Source organism: Scomber scombrus, chromosome 14 (assembly GCF_963691925.1).
Source record: "Scomber scombrus chromosome 14, fScoSco1.1, whole genome shotgun sequence".
Taxonomy (NCBI): domain Eukaryota; kingdom Metazoa; phylum Chordata; class Actinopteri; order Scombriformes; family Scombridae; genus Scomber; species Scomber scombrus.
Window position 1 is genome coordinate 14433612 of NC_084983.1, and position 17032 is coordinate 14450643.

General features: G+C 38.2%; 1 protein-coding gene across 1 annotated transcript; it reads right to left on the bottom strand.

The window, feature by feature from the left end:
• Positions 1–11258: 11258 nt before the first annotated feature.
• On the bottom strand, positions 11259–15540 carry sod1 (superoxide dismutase 1, soluble). The gene is made up of 5 exons (XM_062433887.1): positions 15381–15540; positions 13859–13955; positions 13631–13700; positions 11888–12005; positions 11259–11743 (listed from the first exon to the last, which is right to left on the bottom strand). The coding sequence occupies exons 1-5, from the start codon at positions 15450–15452 to the stop codon at positions 11636–11638; spliced, it is 465 nt and encodes a 154-aa protein (XP_062289871.1). The 5' UTR covers positions 15453–15540; the 3' UTR covers positions 11259–11635.
• Positions 15541–17032: the final 1492 nt, after the last annotated feature.

Below are 17032 nucleotides of genomic sequence, written 5' to 3' on the forward strand. Positions count from 1 at the left end.
TGTAAATTAGGTTAAACAGATAAAAATCATTCCCATTTAAATAAATGCACTTTTGTATAATATTCCTTAAGATTCAAGTTAAACCAACAACTCATTATTTTTTTCCTAATAAAGTTTCCTTTGTTTTAATGCCAAAAGAAGGGCCAATGTTATTTGTATTTTCTAATTTCCTACATTTCAGCTCAATTAATGTCTGTAAATATTTGTTTGGAGTCATGAGGCATGCATCACTGTATTCCTGTGAGTCAAATTCAATTAAAAACAACAACAAAACACACCTTGATTAAATGTAATGCTTTAAATCATTTGTATTATATTGATTTAAATGCTCTATTACCCCGGTACTTCCATCACTTCATACCCACACACATATTTTCTCACACATACTGCTCATTTAAGAAATCTTTCTATGCAAGTTGTTTCCAGGTCAAGCAGCAGAGACAGAATTAGACCTTTTTCTTGTCCGCTTGTCTCATTACATCATTCACTGTCTTTAACACACAGCCATCTCAAACTCACATCATCTACCCCCATTCAGTAGCTCTCGTGGTTCCACATTCAGTATTAAATGATAAGAATGACTGAGATTAAACAAATAAGTCTAACTGATTCATCTTATGTGTGAAGCTACTTTAAAAACTCTCTTGCATTATGTTACATTTCACACAATGTGGGATAATAATGAAATAAATCAATCTTATTTCACACTACAACACCTACTTTGACAAGCAATGGATGAATAAATTCTAGTGCAATAATTTGTTTTCTTTCTTAAGCCTTTAAAAAAAATCAGTTTAAATTATTCAAACTGCTACAAAATAAAAAGCAGGCAATTTCTTCCCCTAAGAATATATAACATGCAGCATCTTGGTATAGAACTCATCAGACGGTGCTCTAACATCACAGCTTTTAACACCACTGCTGCTGCTTCTACTGTTTCAGTTGCGCCAGCAAAAAAGGAAGGGAGGGAGTATAAAACGAGAGATGAGGTTAAGAGGTTGGAGTGTGGGAAAAGGAGGGGAGGAGAGGGAAGAAGGGATTAAAGCATCAGAAGGTATGTGTTCCTCTGAAAGATGACGGGCTGATGGCTGCTCCCAAAGGACTGAATGGAGGAGTAATCCCACCAAGTAGAAGAGTTTAACAGTTACCACCCACTGAGATAGAGATACAGAGACAGATGCAGTTACACACAAAACATTTTCTACCTCAGAGACTTAAGCGGATATATGGCATTGTGACAACAAGTAAATAAAATACAAACAAAAGATACACACACATTCAGACACACGCACAAAAATCCTGGTAATTACAGTAACTAGAACTGCCATGGCGTCATGTTAGCATCCTTGAGCAATATACTAAGTCTCAATTGCTCCTGCTGGTTATGATAGGTGGCTAGGACTAGATCTGCAACAATAAGTCAATTTATTGACTAGTTGATCAGCAGAAAATTAATCTGCAACTGTTTTGATAAACGATTAATTTTTGAGTCGTTTTCGAAAGAAAAAAATGCTAAAAATTCTCTCTTTGCAGTTTTTGAAATAAGAATATTTCAAGTTTCTTTACATTTATTTTTGTTGTAAGCACTTTGAGCTGCATTTATTGTATGGAAGGTGCTATACAAATAAAGTTATTATTATTATTATTATTAGTAGTAGTAGTAGTAGTAGTAGTAGTAGTAGTAGTAGTAGTATTTAAACCTCTGTGACAGTAAAGTGAACAATCTTTGGGATGTGACATGTTAGTTGAGACAAAACAAGATATGTTAGGTTGCATCATGGGCTTTGGGAAACAATGATGGAGATCTTGCAGTATATTCTGACATTTTATAGGCCAAACACCTAATTGATTAATTATGTGTATCACCAAATCAGTATCCTACCAAAGGAGAAATGGCAAGAACGTTTACAGAATACTATGATGTGACAGTGAAGTTGACCTTTGACCTTTTGGATCATCATTGAAAATGTCATCACTTCATCCTATTAGACATAGTATATTTAATTATTGAGTTACAGCCCAAAACATGTTTTGTGAAGTTACAGTGACCTTAACCTTTGACCACCAAATTGCAGTTCAGGCTTGAGTCCAAGTGGTAATTTGTGCCAAATTTGAAGAAATTCCCTCTATGTGTTTCTGAGATACCCCGTTCAAAAGAGTGGGACAGACGGACGGCGGACAACCAGAAAACATAATGCCTCTGGCTACTGCTGTCGCCTGCATGGAGGCATAAAAATTCCCAAATGCGTGCAAACATACATGGCATGGTCAAATCCTTCAGACTGCAGAAGTGGGAGATATTGTGCAGTGGGGTTTCCGGGTGAGGACACCTGACGCCTGCACCCTCCAAATCCGAGGATTTCCGTGTAGATCAGCAAAACCTATGACCGTTCTGCCCTACTATGAAAAGACAGGAAAGAGTTTTTGCTGTCCTCTCATGACAGTGGCAGATTTGGACTGGTGTGACCCCACTCACACATCAGTGCTTTGGTAGGTTTATGCTGTGCTAGCTGGCAACGTCAAACGATTAGAAGCACAAACAGCCAGAAAGAGGCAGACAAACAGGGAGCAGAGAGGGAGAGGATTTGGTGGAGTTGAGTGATGCTTCCAAAATAGCAGAGTGGTCTTAGTTCAGTCACACAAAGCCTAAGGACCACCCATGCTTCATATGGTTTCATTTGAAATTACAGTTTTACTTCTCAGAAATGAAAAGTATCCAGATCTCAAATATGTTGTTATATTTGTGTCAATTCATAAGATTACAAATCTTGAAATAAAACTACTACTATACAATTCTTGTATGCATCTTCTAAGTCATTGGTTGCTTTGTTGATACTATCATAAATATTTAGCTTCAGTTTGTGCTGCCATCATTATTATTTTGTGAGTTAAACGGCCAGTATTGTTTTCATTTGTTAAATTGACTTTTCTATGATGGCTTTGGCATTTAAAGTCAATATGACATTCAATTAGTGGATTAGCAAATTGATTTTCAGTTAGGGGATTTAATTGGAGAAAGCTGGTCATATGTCTCAATTATATACCATCATAAATGAGGATCTTCATGCTTCGATTCTGTACAGGTATACATAGCCCTGGGTCATGTGAGAATAATGGATGCTGACATTTAGGAAGGTGAGCTGAAGCAGAAGAAAGGTGTTCCCCTTTTCATTAAATACAAGGTGTTTGTTCCTCTTTAGATAATGAGTCTAAACGTGGTCAGTCTCCAAAATGAATGACAGACTTCCCTCACGATGACCTCTGCCCTTATTGTTAGGTTCGACCGATTAATAAAGCAAAGATTTGTACCACAACAGAGGCATGAAACCGGCTTCGTGGTCACAGTTAATGAACAGCTATTGATCCTGGTAAAGGGCATCAATATGTAGGAGCAGGTTCAAAGCTGAATACAAACCATGTGAAAGCATCAGTAAACTTAATACTCTCCATAGACTGAAGTTTAACCTTTACCCTAATGTTAGCCTCATTTAATCTTGACCCAGGATTTGCTGAATCTTTAAAGAAGCGAGGACTGGGAAAATCACTACGAAGACATTTGGTTGTAATAAATAGACATGCACATGCTCAATTCATTATCACTCTCACTCTAACCTTCTTTCTGTAATCGCAGGTGTTGTTGTCTCACCTCCTCCGGCAACACCAGTCTAATTAAAACAGGTTAATTGCTGGCCAGGTCTAACAAGACTGCGGGCACCACACGTAATTAATACAATCACTTTAAAGAACGAGTAAAATATATATATATATATATATATATATATATATATTTATATATACATATATAGTAAATCAAAAAGCAGGTTTGGGACGGAACATACAGCATCCATTATGGGTTCTGTTGTCTTAAATATAGTCATGCAATTATAATATGATGGTTTATGCTTGCAAAATGTGATATTACAAGAATATATTTAATTCAACCGCTTCTTCTGTTGTAATCCAAAATGAGCACAACATTTGGCTGGTGCAAGCCAGTTGCCATTAGTTGTCTGTGGATCAGTGTAGTACACAGTAGAGGATAAGTTCACTTTGGTAGTATTTGGTACCATCAGGTTACCTTTCTGGTTCAGAAATAGGAAAGGACATCTGACAATGTGTAGATTACAAGAATATCAATCTGGATTAGTTGATTAATTGATTACTGGACTGACAGAAAATGTATAGCTAAAGTACATTTTCAAACAAAAAATTGCAAACATTTGCTGAATCCAGTTTTCATTTGTGAAGACTTGCTTGATCTCTGTTTTCTATGATAATAAATTGCTTGGACGGTGTCAACATATGTTCTGGGACATTGTGAGGCTTTTTACTTATTTTCTGAGATTAACCGATACTGAAAATAACCATTAGTTGCAGCCTGAGTCTTCTTACTCATAGACCCACTGAACACACTTTACTTTCCAAATTCTTTTCACAAGTGGATGAATAATTAAGCAAAATGTGGGGTGAAGTGTATAATTTCAGGCTGGGAAATTCAAAAGAATGCAAAATATGCGCATATTAGCAGAGTAAAGTTCTCCTTCATCCCGAAGAGAGAGGAGATCAGAGCCCAGACTCTTTCCATTATCTGTAATGGACGGAAAGGAGAATGAAAGAAGAGACGAAGAAAAGAAAAAAAAAATTCATAAAGTAGACTGGATTGAGAGCGAGGACACTGTGAGAGAAGTAATAACATTCCTTCTAGTCTGGCCATGGACAATGTAGAAGTTATATCCTCTGGAAGTAAACTCCAGCGTCAGTGACCCTCTTTCCCTTTCTTCTCTCTGTTCTACCCACCCCCCACCCCCCTCCTAAGTCTTCCCTCTCTTCCTGACAAGAGAGGAGTGTATAGTGATCTTCAGCCTGCTGAGAACCGCAGAACACTTCACAGCTAACCATCACATCTTGCACACACTTACAAGAATCTTAAATGGAAAACTCACAAACATACACACACATGCACCCAAGTGCACCCAATCAGCTGTCAAGACAGAAAATAATCACAATAGGATGAAATCTGCGTGGCATGCCTGTACAGAAAGGTCACCTTGCAGTTAAAACATACGCGCAAACAAATTTGCTGTAGCTCGAGTCGATATCACTTCAGGAAAAGGTAAAGACTGACCTATTTCTGCATGGTTCAATAATGAGAGCCCTGAACAGAGTGTACAGTATCTCTGGTGAGTGTGACACTCCCGTTCCTACACGCTCGCGGCCCTCCCTATACGATTTAATCTGACAACGTGTGGCAAACTGGTTTCCTCTCTTTATCTTGTTTACTACTCCCTTCTTCTATAACTCCCTGTTAAATATTTGCTTTGAAAATATTTGAGTGGGGAATTAATTTACAAGGCAGAATCTAAAGTCTGTCTGCAGGGAAAAATGTACATGAACCGGCTCTAGGGAAAAGAAGAGGTGGGGGAGAAGAAAAAACACAGGGGGGTGATAAGGCATTTATGATCTGATAATTTCTGTAAGCACTTTGCATGTTGTAAACTGTACTATTTGTGATGAAAAACAATGTATGTGTATTGTTTCTCACATAATTACTTTCTTATAGATGTCATACAAAATACCATATTTTTTGTTTATAGTATATATAGTTAGTATGTTTATATGATTTGTTTAGGGTTGCAAGTAGCTATTATTTTCATTATGAATTAATTCGTGGATTTTTTTCCAATTAAAGTTAAGTACATAAATAGTACATTTTGAAATGAAAGATTGATTTTTTTCACATGGGTTATGCTGTCACTTGATTGTGATCAACACATGTGCTATTTCTGTTATCGACCGTAGAGGAATTAGACACAGAAGCATCCCTGGAATGTCACACAAGGTCAGCGTATGGCAAGACAGTCAGTAGCCAAACATCAAATCATCTCTTTCTCCCTGCCATCCTTCATGCAGCAATCTACTAAACAGTGTTATGAATCATAAAGCCATTACACAAAAAAGAATAATAAGCACCTTCATGGGTAAACGTGACAGTTATGGTTCTGCAGGTTTAGTGGGTCACAGGGTTCAAAGGTCAGCCCCCTGGACTGCTGTTTGACCATGGATGAGATAAGGTTTGTAATGTGTTAAATTGTCCTTTGAGTCCCTCTGGAGTCATTTCTACACGTACTACATGTAGTTTAACCTCACCCTACATTCTGTTGAGCCTTGTCTGTTGAGCTTAGAGACTACTGAAGCATTGTCATACAAATAACACAGAATTCAAACACTTAAACCCTTCTCCTTTCCCAACTTTTGGCACAAGCTACATCCATCAGGAGATGGAGAGCGTAACATGATATGTAATCTGCAGTGTAAGAGAAGGCAGAGAAGAAATGAGAAATTAGCTGTCAAATTTAAGTGCAAAGGGGTCTTCAGGGGCTCCACTCTCATGATCATATGACACAGAGCTCAGGGGTCAGAGGTTGGGTCACAGGGGCCTTGTAATTAGTCTGTCTACCAACCAACCATGTCTCATAGGACGGGCACCATTTATGGCATCTCACCCCTGACCTATGGCTCCTAGTCTCTAAAATAACCCTACAATGTCAGTGGTACACAGTGTACCGGAAGGTGGACTTTCACCCAAGAGAATAGAGGGGAGGAAGCACCAATGGCTCAATAGGATCATTCAGGCTAGAGTGCAGAATAGGCTTCTGTGTTCATTTCAAATCATGTGTTTGTGTGAATGCAGATGCTTAACAGTCTGCTGTCTCTCACGAGAGTAACAACTGCACCCTAAATCACACAAAGCTGTGCAATCTTGCTTGACTGAAGCCACTCGCTCAATGGTTGCAATTTAATTCTAAACTTGAACTGACTCCCTATTTGCTTCAATTACTTATGTTAGGAAGCCACGCAGCTTTTCATTTTCCCAGTAATTGATATCGAGGAAAGTGAAAAAATATTCCAGCGCAGAGACCTATATAGATTGAAGACGAGTGGGAATGCAGTGTGTATATAGTGTTCAGCTTTTAAACAAGTTAAAGCTTGTCCATGGTGTTCAGGTGGGGTTCTGGGCTGTACATCTGCAGCTGCAGCCTTGGGGTGAACGATATTAAGCCACCTTCAGAAATGTGATCACGCTGGTTCCTGTCAGAAGTGCAAAGCAAGATATACATATACAAAAAGAAAAAAGTCAACCCTGTGAATGCGAATAATACAGACAAAGTACACCTACGCACATAAGCATATAATTGTAGACAAATATGCACACACATACCAGTAAAGTGCCCTTTCTGCTAGTTATGCAACTTGGTTGAAAAGAAAAACCTCGACCTCTGAGTCATCTTTCTGTGAACACCGGATGGACAGCCTTACCACCTCTGAATGTGACTGTGTACATGTGGGTGTTGGATATAATTTAATAGCAGGATTTTTTCCCCCCATTTCTTTCTAATATGATGAGCAAACATCCACTCATTGTCAGCAACAAAAGGACTGAACCCTGTAAGACTGGTTCACCAGTACTTTTGGGAGGAACATGCACAGCTACTGTGCCAGCAGTAGCCTCACCCTGAGGTGATGGCTATTATTGGAAGACAATACACCTTAGGCCTTTCACCCGAAACTCTGTGCCAGTGAGCAAGTTATGGTCCACACCTTACATAAATGTAGCTTGCCTGTTTTGTGTTGGTTCAATCAAGGTTTTGCCTGAATTTGAAGGTCTTTGCTATGAAGGTGAAGGCTGATGCTCATATTTAATTAAATATGTTTTGTCATCAAATAAATTATTCTCTTTAGATAAGAGGCACAAACTTCAAGTTCACACCTCGACTAATGAATCCGATAATTATCAACATCTCAGCTTGACAGCTTTTACGTGTAGCATGGACCAAATATGCATAAAAATTAAAAAAAAATTTAAAAATGGCACCATATATCTATCCAAGGTAGAAAATGGGGCGGGCTAATTATTTATAAAAAGTCAATATTATATTGACATAGGACCAACAACAAAGCTGGAAATTTTTCTTTCTCATTGTTTTTTATTCTTTTCCATTCAGTGCTTTCATACTATACTTCATACTTTGCTGGACTCTCCTGCTGTCACGGCCTCTCTCCCTCACTGTCAGCAGCATTGGTAGTCTCTATTATTCATCACTTCCACTCCCAGGCTATTTATACCAGCTTTTACAGTCAGTCTGTCTTTCTGCTCCACTGGCTGCATCTGTCTACACTAATACAGCTATTTCAACTCCTCTATGCAGTTTTGATATGCTTGCAAGTTCTTGGCCTGAAACAGCGACACTACAGGTACCCAAGTGTGGTGTGAACGCATACACATATGCATACCAACACATTCTGCTACCAGAAAAGGAGAAATTGCTCTATTGTAGGAGGCTTTACTTTTCTCTGTAAGAGACTGAGGTAAAAGGTTAAAGCCAATTTTTTGTCATAAGTAATGACACAGAAGAAAACTGTAATTACACCTGTAGCTGTTAATTCTAAAATCCTACCAAAGCTTGAGGTTCCCTTATTTTTATTTAGCACTGCCAATGTCAAAGCTGAAATTTACAATCTACTATATTAAGTACAAAGCAGATGACGAGAAACATCCCCTCATATTCCAACGCATTTCTATATGCCTGACTTTTATGATTATTCCACTGCACATCTCCAGAGCTAAACGTTTCACGACACACTCTCAGCAGCTTGCCTCTGGTTTTCTCCGAGAGGTATTAATTAAATTTAATGCCCTCCAATCTCTCACTTCACTGGGAGAAGAGCAAACAGTGCCAAGTCACTTCACATGGAATCGTCCCCAATTCCCATGAAAAGCAAAGAAAGAGTTTAAAGCGTGCAATCTCAGCCGCCATGCGCATCTGTAAACAGGAATGTGTCTGAGTGTGTCCATGTGTGTTACTGTGTGTGTGTGTGTGTGTGTGTGTGTGTGTGTGTGTGTGTGTGTGTGTGTGTGTGTGTGTGTGTTGCCTGGTGCAGGGCACAGCTGTTCAGATTAATATAATGGGGGAAGAGCAGACACCAAGAATCCAATTTCAATGCAAAGTTTCCAATCTCTAACTGTTATTTATATTTTAGTAGTTTGGCTGTCATGGCCAGGCGGCCTGCCTGGGATGTTCATGACATGCATGTAATGTTTTTATGTATGTGCAACTGCAATTAATAATTTAAAGGAAATAATTATATCAATAATTAACTTGTGGACACTCTGTTCCAGCCACTGGTATTCACACTCCACAAGAGAGCATTTTAAAATTTTGATGAGAAGGACAAACTGTGATCCAATCTATCAGTGATGAACTAGTGTTTGTTACAGTTTGAGTTATGGAGAGTGACAATGCCCTCTAGAGGAAGTTGCAGTTTAGTACAGCACACAGATGGGACAAAACTCATCAGAGGATCAAAGGTCTTCATGGTAGGACCTCAAAAATGTTCTGCATCAGTTGCATTTTTACAAATCACCTCTTCAAACTTGCTTGTATTAAATGCTTAGTATCCAACCAGGCACGGTGGTTTCTGAGATATAAGTGAAAATGAGTCTCTTTTAAAAACATACATTTTTTCTTATCTGTAGCCTCCTATCTGGTGGACTGAAGCATCAGGACTGTAACACCATCGCTGACCCACTGTGAATAAGAAAATATGGCATAGTGATAAGAGTGTTAACATTTCTGATGTAAACTAACTACACTAAGCAAAAGCATCATAAAAACTCTAAGATGTCAGCCCATATTGTTTGGTTTGGCATTAACTGTACTACACCTGTCTATTTCATTCTTATGTGCGTCGCTGTCTCTGCCAACATGAGTGCAATATTCCTTTACAGCGTTGGTCAGGTTAACAATGTAGTCAAGGTTGAACAATGTAGACATTTATCTTTGTAAAAGTAATCCTATTACAGTACTAATTACCAGTGGTTTACTTTTTTCTGCTAAAACCCATCTTTTGTAGCTCTACGTGTGGAATTTGAAGGATTAATTAATGAGTTACACAAGCAGATGACAAGCAAGCACTCACCAAACTCCCAATAAATCAGGTAACAGCTATTTTACAAAAAACATTTAAAAAAGAAAATCAAATTGTCGTTTTTTGTTACAATAGTCGTTCCTGAAATGAAAATCAAATGACCAAAAGATACACGGATCAAGAACACAATACTATCTGGTGACTTACCTGAGGATAGTGCGCCATTGTAGTCCACTCATCATCGGTGTCAAAACGAAATCCGGTCTCGGTGCAGTGCCAGTCATTGACCGCGGTTTCTTAAACCATGGCTAGATTAAGCGTGGTGCTTCATTCTGTCACTTCATTTTTTCATGACTTCGACATTTAATTTGCTAAGATCTTCATTTTATTTACTGTTTTTGTTTGGTTCTTTTTATTCCCCAAATGAAATGACTCGTTCTGAAGGAGACCGTCAGATGCAGCAGGACATTTCCTCATGTATTGTCTACGACCTACATTTTCATTAACACTATGCAAATTAACTTTCCTAAAATAATCTAATCTACCTTTTATGATGGCATTAATCACATGACCAATTATGTTTTGATACATAAAGAGTAATCAAATAATGTCTGATATTCTTTTTCCACAAAAAAAGGTTAGTTATCTTGTCCTAAAAATGTCACACATTTCTTCCTAATTAGAGATTCTATAATCTATGAATATGTAAATATATTTAATTTCATAAATTTAACATTTTGGACACAAGATGTCTCCTACTTCACTGTAAAATCCATTCTGTTTGTGCACTGGAGGCTTCAACTTTCCACTTGTGTAAGTTGATGATAGGACAGGAACTGGCTTCCAAACCACTGGTGCTGTCACAAATCCTGCTGGTAGACCAATCACTACATATTGGAATTTCAATGAGCAGAGAAACTTTCCACTTTCAGCAGATAATGTGGAAAACAGAATTTGTGTCAAACTCTGAACATACATCGTTCAGCACAGTGAAGCTCAGACATCCAGCTGTATACACAACTCGAAAAACACATTTGAGTGGAAAGGGGCTTTAAGTACACTGCTCACTACAGGCTTCAAAAGTAGGGGTCAAGTTGGGCCGTGTCCAGTGTGTCAAAAGAGGGAGTCCTAAAATTATTAATGGTGCAGGAGAGGAAAAACTAAATTCGGCAACACAGAAATGTAATTTACATGTCTAATTTTTTAACCTCTCTGGACTTCAGTGATTTAAATGAAACCATCAAGGGGAAATATCTTTGTGACATACGGGTAAGTGATAAAACATTGCAATGCAAATGCCAGACATGATAACTTCAAAACCTGGAAACCAAAAGCTTCAAGTCAATGTTTATTCTAGGTCTTTGAATGTGTCACAACATCCTACACATGTACACTGCAAACTGACAAAATAATTACGCAGCATCCTGATTAACTATAATTTATTGATACTTTGTAAATTGTATACATCAGCTTATTACTTGTGCGTTGCCAATTCTTTGGGACCAAAACTGATCAACAGACATAAAAACCATACATACAATTGTTGTGAGGAACAGACAAGGTAAAGCACAGCTCACCTACTCTCCTGACTAGTTAGTAAATAAAAAGCCACAGAGTATTGAAAAGAACAAACGGTCATGTCAAGTAGCTATGTTGGTCTTCTAAGTGCTCAGGGGGGAAAGTTGCTTCCAGTGCTCTTGCAGTTTGTTTACTGGGTAATGCCAATTACTCCACAGGCCAGACGTCCACCTGCATTGCCAGTCTTTAGACTTTCATCATTGCCTCCTTTTCCCAGATCATCAGCCTTCTCATGGATCTAAAAACACAGGACGGAGGAACAGTCAAATTAGTTCGTTTTAGGTCCTTCCACACGTAAGCCATATTGAAAAGCAAGATGAAAAAAAAGTTAACCTCAAGGCTAAAATCTGGTTTACAACAATGGCGATATATCTTTCCTTACCACCATGGTTCTGCCAATGATGGAGAATTGACCAGCGAGGGTGATGACCTTGTCTGTGATGTCAATTTTCGCAACATTATCTCCTCCTGCAGTCACGTTTCCCAGGTCTCCAACATGCCTGTTTAAATAGGAAGGTTACTTGCATTAACAGGATGAACACTTGACAATCAACTTGTAACTTTGTCATGTAATAATTTGTTACTCAAAAAGCAAGACTGATATTTCAATAAATAAATGATCTACTGTCATTGACACAAATCTGTTCTGGTCAGACCGGCAAAATATGTTATGTACAGGTGTTATTCATCTCGTAAGTGTATAAGAGGTTAAACAGAATATATCTATTCATTCATATTCATAAATATTAGTAAGGAATTTACTGCTCAATATTGAGTAAACTATTAAGTGTCTGTTGTACAGGGAGAAAATTAAAAGATTAAGGACACAGCCCTGTTTCATTGGCACTTCCACATGATCACAGCGATCATTAATGTCATTAGTTTACCTGTGCTTTCCTGCTGTGACAAAAGGTCTATTTGAGTTAATTATCTTCTGTGGCAAGACTTGTTTAACACATACTACAAATTGATAGCCTATGGTTGATATTATTTGTGTATCAATTTATCTTCAGGAAATTTAGTTTCAGTTTCCAGTGAAAATTACAATTTTCATTAAGGGTCACGGTTACCCTTAAAAAGGAAACCATTATTCAGACTGGAGCCTATTTTCCCCTTCTTTTTGTATTCAGGTGACTAATGGAGACTCCAGTCAGAGTCTGAGTGCTGCAATGTAATCCGTCGGGCCAACAGCATCCTTTCATTGTGCGTCCACAAAAAGTGTTTTTTTTTTGCCACCGATAAGCTGAGATTGTTATTTTAAAGTGTCTCGCAACATTATGTAAAGGACCATACAGAGAAATAAAGCATTTTAAAATACTGTTAAAACTTAAAATGAGGAGGAAGACATGCATCTACCACCTCAGGTTTTTCTTTTCTTTACCAACTGCTTTCTCTGAAATGGTGTACTCTGGTGCTGTCTTTGATCCATCACATTACTGAAATGATGGGTGAAGTGAGTGTGACATGGAGGTCTGGTGGCTTAATGGTAAACATGTATATCGCATAAATGTAATGTCACTAGTTTGATTTCAGCCGGGATCATTTATTGCATGTCAAACCCCTTCATCTCTCTCCACATTTCCTATCCGTCTCTCTGCTGTTGGCATGTAATGAAAGAGGAAATTAAAGTGCGATATTAAAGCCATTTTTAACAGAATAGTGAACCCATAAATCTGCACTCAGAGAAAGTTAATCATTGTTCAGACTCATCAAATTATCTGTCAATTCAAAACATTTCAGAAATAACCTCAAACAGATGGTAAACAAAACTATGCAAACCTTGAGGTATTATCAAACCACAGGAAATATGACCAATCTATTCAAAGGCTTCCCCAAACACTGCATTGCAAAATGTTCTTTTGTCCCATCCTGTTATACAAACACTTATATCAATAAAGGTCTCTCCATTTACTTCTGTCAAAGAGTCATGATTTAAATATTTTTAAGTACCCTCAATTCTCATGTCAAGGATGTTCAAATATGTTGCTGAATTTACCCGTCTGTGGATTCAGATGATTGATAACGTTTGCAACAACTACTATAATAAAATTACAAGGCACACATCTGCATCACACTGTAATGCCTCATGGCACTACAGGTGAGCTTTCCTTTAGACTGGACTCACCTATCTGCATCATTAGGACCGGCGTGAGTCTTGTTGTGAGGATTGAAGTGAGGGCCGGCACTGATGCACCCTAAGAAAGAGAATTAAAAAAAAAAAAACTTTATTATGACACATATTCACAGGCTGGTATAGATTAGCCAAAACCTGGCAATGTGGTGACGCTGGTTTCCAATGTCCTATGACTGCATTAACAGAAACCTGCCTAATTAACTATGGTCAAATGCTCACCGTTTGTGTTGTCTCCAAAAGCATGGACATGGAAACCATGCTCACCAGGAGTAAGGCCTTTGATTTCTCCTGTCAACTTCACAGGGGTGGATTCACTCTAGGATAACAGGATAGCATTTTAAACAGGAGAATATAAAAGACACAAAAGAGCTGTCAAAGCAAGATGGACTTGAAGCCAAAGAACACAAAACAAGGATTACTTCATGTCCATTACCCAGGCCATCACTATTATTCTTAATAAAATGTAAAGGAAAACTGAACATCTTGCATTTGATTGATGTAGTCACCAGACTCCAAAAAACAAATAAGAAGGTGAGTTGATAGCTTTGTCTGCCATTCATACTTTGTTTCTCTAACTGGTGCTGTAAAAGGGCGCGTATGCTCAGCCAACCTACCCAGAATAAAAAGGTTAAATAAACAGCAACAATAAAATGTGCCTGTCTTGCTATTTACAATGCGTTTCATGATTTTTTTTTTTAGCCCCAAAATGCAGCACATGTCAGTTAAGACTAGAATAGCACTGCATGTGCAAGCATTTCCTCTCAAAATACAGCCTAATGAACTATGAAATACATAGCCAGGACAAACAATCTGCCCAGTGGTCAAAGGCTGCATTTACAGATTTTCAGTCTGATCATTCAATACCAACATGTGCAATAACCATTTAAATTGCAAGCAGGTGTTTCTGAGTAGTTAGACACTGCAGACTGTCACCCTCTTATCAGGCTTTACCCTTGTCGAGGCCAGATAATCGAGGAAGCAAAAAAAACAACGAGGACCAGGGCAGGCAGTGACTCAGCAAAATGCAATTAGTGGATGAGCTTTTGCTCTGGTTTGACAGGTTTACTTTGCCAATAATCATGCAGCCTTTGTCCTCAAACTTACGTGAAGTTTCACAGGCAGCAAAACAGTTACAAAACAAAAGACTTGGTGTGGTTCCGCAAACTGTATCAGACTGTCAATCTAAAGGTTGTAAACTGGCATTGAAAAAGATGAACTTCATGCAACAGGCGTTTCCAATGCATGCGCTGTCGATCATTAACACATCGCAGGCCTCCAGCGTTCAAAGGTTATGACTTCAATGACAAAACACTGATTTTGACTGCTATATTAACCAGGTAAATACAACACATTCACAGCAGCCGCGCACTTTGAATAACAAGGTTGAATTGGCAGAAACTGACAGCACGCCGACTTTGCGTTAATTGCTGCTTCGCATCGTGCAGGCTAGCGTTAATTTTGCATCGAAAATTGTGCACAATGTTAGATGACCTATGTAGATTTGCGCTGATTCGCTAACTCTGGTCAAGTTCAGCGGCCTGTCGTGCAGATATTTAGCTAGCTCGCTTGGTTTCTCCTCAAAACAGATCTTATCTAACTAATGTTACTGGCTTATGAATGGAGAACTTTGCTAGCCTAGCATACAAGCGCTAGGGGATGCATGCCAAATCCACCCAGAAATGTTCTTTAAGTGCGTCTAGCTAGACGTTCTTTCCGCTGTAAGCATTGCTTTGTGTGTTACCTCCTGTTCGAAATAAACAGTCCCAGTGGTCTCTCCAGCTCCTTTCAGCACGCAGACAGCCTTAAGCACCATGTTTGCAGCAGTTCAGTCCTCAAGAAACCGGGGTTAAGTTTCTGTCGTGCGTTTGTTGGCTCCAGAGACAACCAACCATAGATAAGTGTTCTATGGGCGGGCGTGTGATGTAGGTAGCCAATCAGAGTCAAATACAATCAGATCCGCGGATTTTGATTGGTCGCTTCTCATTATGAAAGTCAGCCCACTCAGCATGACTCGCAAAACTTCAACTACCAGATCTATCAATTACTTTGGAAGAGGAGAAACATTTAACTGATTTGCAAAACAATTGAAATCGCATATATTAAATATTTTACGTTCCATTTAAACTAGAGTCAAGCCCCATGACAAAAATAGAGAACATATCAAATGTTCTAGCATTTTTTATGAGTATATTTTTGCTACAGCATTATGTCAGACTTACCAAATGATTACAAAACGTAATGCTGCTATTTTTAGTGACAGTAATTTACTAAAACAGTAACAGTATGTAACAAACAAGTTAAATTTCTTGGTTGGTTTCTAACATGGCTCATTTGTTTGGTAGCATCAGGGGTGGTCATAGGAAAATCCTGAGATCTCAGTGACTCTTTAAAGGTGGAGATGAAGTCCCTCTTCTCCATAATAGGTCATTTAAAGGTCCCCTCCAGACATGTATTAAATTATTATTATTATTTTTTTTTTTAAACTTCTGCTTGGAACCATATTAGTGACTAAGATGATTTTTTTTAAAGATATTTACCCATGTTGCATATAACTTAGGCCAAGCTGGCGGTCAAGACTGTCAATAGGTTATAAGCAGAGTAACCTGTCACTGTTCTGTGGCCAGTAGACACAAAGAGTGTTGCTGTCAATATGCTGACCAGTACAGCACTGGTACCAAGCAAATAAGAAGCCCAGTAAGTGGTCTTTCATATAAAGATGAACATTTAAAGGGAAAACTTGAACTGTGTGCTCAAAAAGTATCTGTCATATTAGGACTCTTGTTGAGAGCAAGACCTATAACAAATAAAATATCTTACCTGTTTCACTCTTCACAATGGATGTTAAGTACATATTCAACCTGTAAGCATTAGTTGAATTACTCATAAACCACATTAAATATGAGGCCAGTGGAGTTCAAACAGCATTACAGAAAATGAGTACCAGGTAGTTTTGATCCATCTTTCAACATCTTACAGTTGGACACTGATTAAGCATTTAGACATCATTTTAAACAAGCAAAAATGATTTGGTACAAAAATAGTTTATTAAAAACAATTTCCTATGGCTGAAATATTGAAGATTTTACTTCCATGTCTTTTGTATTTTTAACAAATCATAGAAACATCTGTCAACTTTCAAACCATTAGGAGTTAAAAACATTAAAGCAAAGGGCCTCTGTTGTTCCTTCCAAGTCTATTTCTCTCGGATAAACGGATAACAGATTATAAACAACAATTACCATTACACCTCGGAATCGTCAATGATACAAGCATATTTACAGCAGTGTGTCCCAAGCAATACTCTTCATTTCATCACTTTACTTTTGCCCCTTTGAGTTTAAGTTAATCATTCAAGCACCACAAGAGTTGGGCTTGCAGATTCTGGGCTTCTGA

Bases quoted from the DNA above. Each gene is read 5' to 3' on its own strand.
- sod1 (XM_062433887.1), bottom strand. From the start codon at position 15,452: ATGGTGCTTAAGGCTGTCTGCGTGCTGAAAGGAGCTGGAGAGACCACT. The intron at 13,956-15,380 runs GTAACACACAAA...CTGTTATCCTAG, and splicing joins CTGTTTATTTCGAACAGGAG to AGTGAATCCACCCCTGTGAA. The intron at 11,744-11,887 runs GTAAGGAAAGAT...CTGTGTTTTTAG, and splicing joins TCATTGGCAGAACCATGGTG to ATCCATGAGAAGGCTGATGA.